Below are 2,628 nucleotides of genomic sequence, written 5' to 3'. Positions count from 1 at the left end.
CTGTCAGCTTACTTTTTTACCTTTGAATGGGCCATGCTTTCTTGTTTATATCTCTTGTAATTTTTTTATTGAAAATGAATGAATATCATATGAATGATATGAATATCATAATGTGATGACTCTGGAAATTAGATTCTCCTCCTTTTCTGTTTTTATATTTGAAGGCTGTAGTCCTCTATTATTTAGTGATTTCTCCAAAGTATTTTTGCAAAGATTATGTGTTGCTCTGTGTGCTCACTGAAGTCTCTTCTCATTTTGCTTGACTTCAACTAGGGCTTTTCCAGACAATTCCTTGAATGCCAGGAGTTAAAAATTTTTAAATTTTGCAACATGCCACCTAGTCTTTGCAAATTGGCTCTATATGAGACACTCTTTCAACATTTTCCCAGACTAATTACTCTTCTGCCTTAGACCTGACTTCCTGTTTGCACTGAAACAAAGTATCAACCAGAGTTAAAAAGGAAAGGTCTTTCCTAGTCTTCTCTGTGTAAGAAGGGTGCTGCACAACTGTGTAGTTATCTGAATTCCCTAGTACACACAGGCACTTTTGAATGCCGTAATTTCCCAGAGAAACTCTCTTCCTTATTTCTCCTTACACACAGTAGGTGGTCTATTTTATGTTTCAGCCGCAATATTTTACCCCAGGCACCTACAGGTTTTTGTTAGCTTTATGCTGTTTTCAAGCAATGTGTGCTTCCTTTGATCCCTGAATGATTTCTGTGTTACATGAAAACAAGACAGAGCACCTCGCATAAGTCCTTCAGGTAGTCCCCAGACAAATTAGAAGAACAAACACACTAATTTGTGAATAAGGTCTGCTCTGCACCCTCCATATCTGGGGCCAGGGTTCCACACTGAGAATGTGGGTTGTCATCATCAAGATGGCCACTGAGACTGGGACGGGGTAAGCAAGGGAAAGTAAAATGACACAAAGCTTTGCTGCTAGTGTTAAGTTACATTTTTCTTTATGGAGTGTCCACTTGGTTGCTGTAAACCACTGACTGTTTCATAGAGAACCTACAAAGTTGGTGCTGAAAGTCTTTGACTTGTTATTGATGTTTCTGTAAAGGAACAGGAGCTTGGAGCTCCACACTCCATCACTTTGTTGAAGTCACTCTCTGTTCCTCTTTTTATTTTTATTCTACAGTCTCTCCAAATGGCCTTGGGGAACCACAGCACCATCACCGAGTTCATCCTCCTGGGGCTGTCTGCAGACCCCCGCATCCAGGCCCTGCTCTTTGTGCTGTTCCTAGTGATTTACCTCCTGACTGTGATGGGAAACCTCACGATGCTGCTGGTGATCAGGACTGATTCTCACCTCCACACGCCCATGTACTTCTTCCTGAGTCACCTCTCCTTACTGTATCTTTGTTACTCCTCAATCACTGTGCCCAAGCTGCTGGAAAACCTCCTGTCTCAGAAGAAAACCATCTCTGTGGGGGGCTGTCTGGCTCAGGTCTTCTTTGTGTTTGACACTGGGGGCACTGAAGGCTGCCTGCTCTCAGTAATGGCCTATGACCGCTATGTTGCCATCTGCCACCCTCTATTCTATGCACAGGTCATGAGCAAGCAGGTCTGTATGAGGCTGGTGTGCAGCTCCTGGGTCCTGAGCATTTTGGATGCATTCATCAACATCCTACCTGCTATGAACTTGGACTTTTGTAAAGATCAGTCCATCCCCCACTACAGCTGTGAGCTGCCCTCTCTCTTCCCTCTGTCCTGCTCTGATGTCTCCATCAGTTTTATTATTCTTCTCTGCTCCAGCCTCCTGCATGGGCTGGGAACCTTTTTCCTGATCGTATTCTCCTATGCCCTTATTGTCTCCACCATCCTCAGTATGAGCTCCTCCTCAGGGCGAGGCAAGGCCTTCTCCACCTGCTCCTCTCACCTCACTGCTGTCCTCCTATTTTATGGTTCATTTTTCATTCGCTATCTCATGCCAACCTCAGGCTCACCACTGGAGTTGATCACCTCTGTACAGTACAGTGTGGTTACTCCCTTACTGAATCCCCTCATCTACAGCTTAAAAAACAATGAAGTGAAAGCAGCTGTGAGAAGGACCTTTAGAAAATATCGCAAATATTAGCTGACCAAAAGCAGAAGATGATGGGCAGGTAGTTTACTACAGAAAAATCTATTGTTAAACTTTAAAAGCATTTCCTGATTTTCCTGATGTTGGAGATAGAGCATATCATAGAAATTCACAGTGTTTGGGGGTTTATTTTAAAAAAGGTGGAACAGATTCATTCATTCTGACTTATAGGCAAAGAAAAACCTCAAATGACCATATAAATCCAGCCATTTTCCTTGAACTGTCTTTTGGCTGCTTTGATAGGGTTTCATCCCATCCTTTTTCCCAGTACTATGCAGTTCAGTAAACAACATGGTATAAAGTCACCAGACTTTCACAGAAGGGAGCATAAAACAATGCTGAATCTACAGTCTTGGGAAGATTCAAGGACTTGGGAACGGATGAACGATATAATCACGTATTTGGACTTGCACAGACCCAGGCCTAGGGAAGGTGGGTGCATCCAAAGGGAAATAGGGGACAGCCCAAATATAGGAGGATTCATCATGGATTCACAAAATGCAAGTTTCTAAAATCTGCTATAAATGAAACAAGGA

At 42.8% G+C, this 2,628-nt stretch overlaps 1 protein-coding gene across 1 annotated transcript; it reads left to right on the top strand.

Annotated features, from left to right (window-relative positions):
- Positions 1-1,156: 1,156 nt before the first annotated feature.
- On the top strand, positions 1,157-2,086 carry LOC118969549 (olfactory receptor 8S1-like). The gene has a single exon (XM_037004002.2). The coding sequence runs from the start codon at positions 1,157-1,159 to the stop codon at positions 2,084-2,086; it is 930 nt and encodes a 309-aa protein (XP_036859897.2).
- Positions 2,087-2,628: the final 542 nt, after the last annotated feature.

The sequence above is a fragment of the Manis javanica genome, chromosome 10 (assembly GCF_040802235.1).
Source record: "Manis javanica isolate MJ-LG chromosome 10, MJ_LKY, whole genome shotgun sequence".
Taxonomy (NCBI): domain Eukaryota; kingdom Metazoa; phylum Chordata; class Mammalia; order Pholidota; family Manidae; genus Manis; species Manis javanica.
Note: the sequence above shows the minus strand (reverse complement) of the source record. Positions and strands in the feature narration are given on the sequence as shown.

Coding starts and splice junctions, on each gene's coding strand:
- LOC118969549 (XM_037004002.2), top strand. CDS start 1,157: ATGGCCTTGGGGAACCACAGCACCATCACCGAGTTCATCCTCCTGGGG.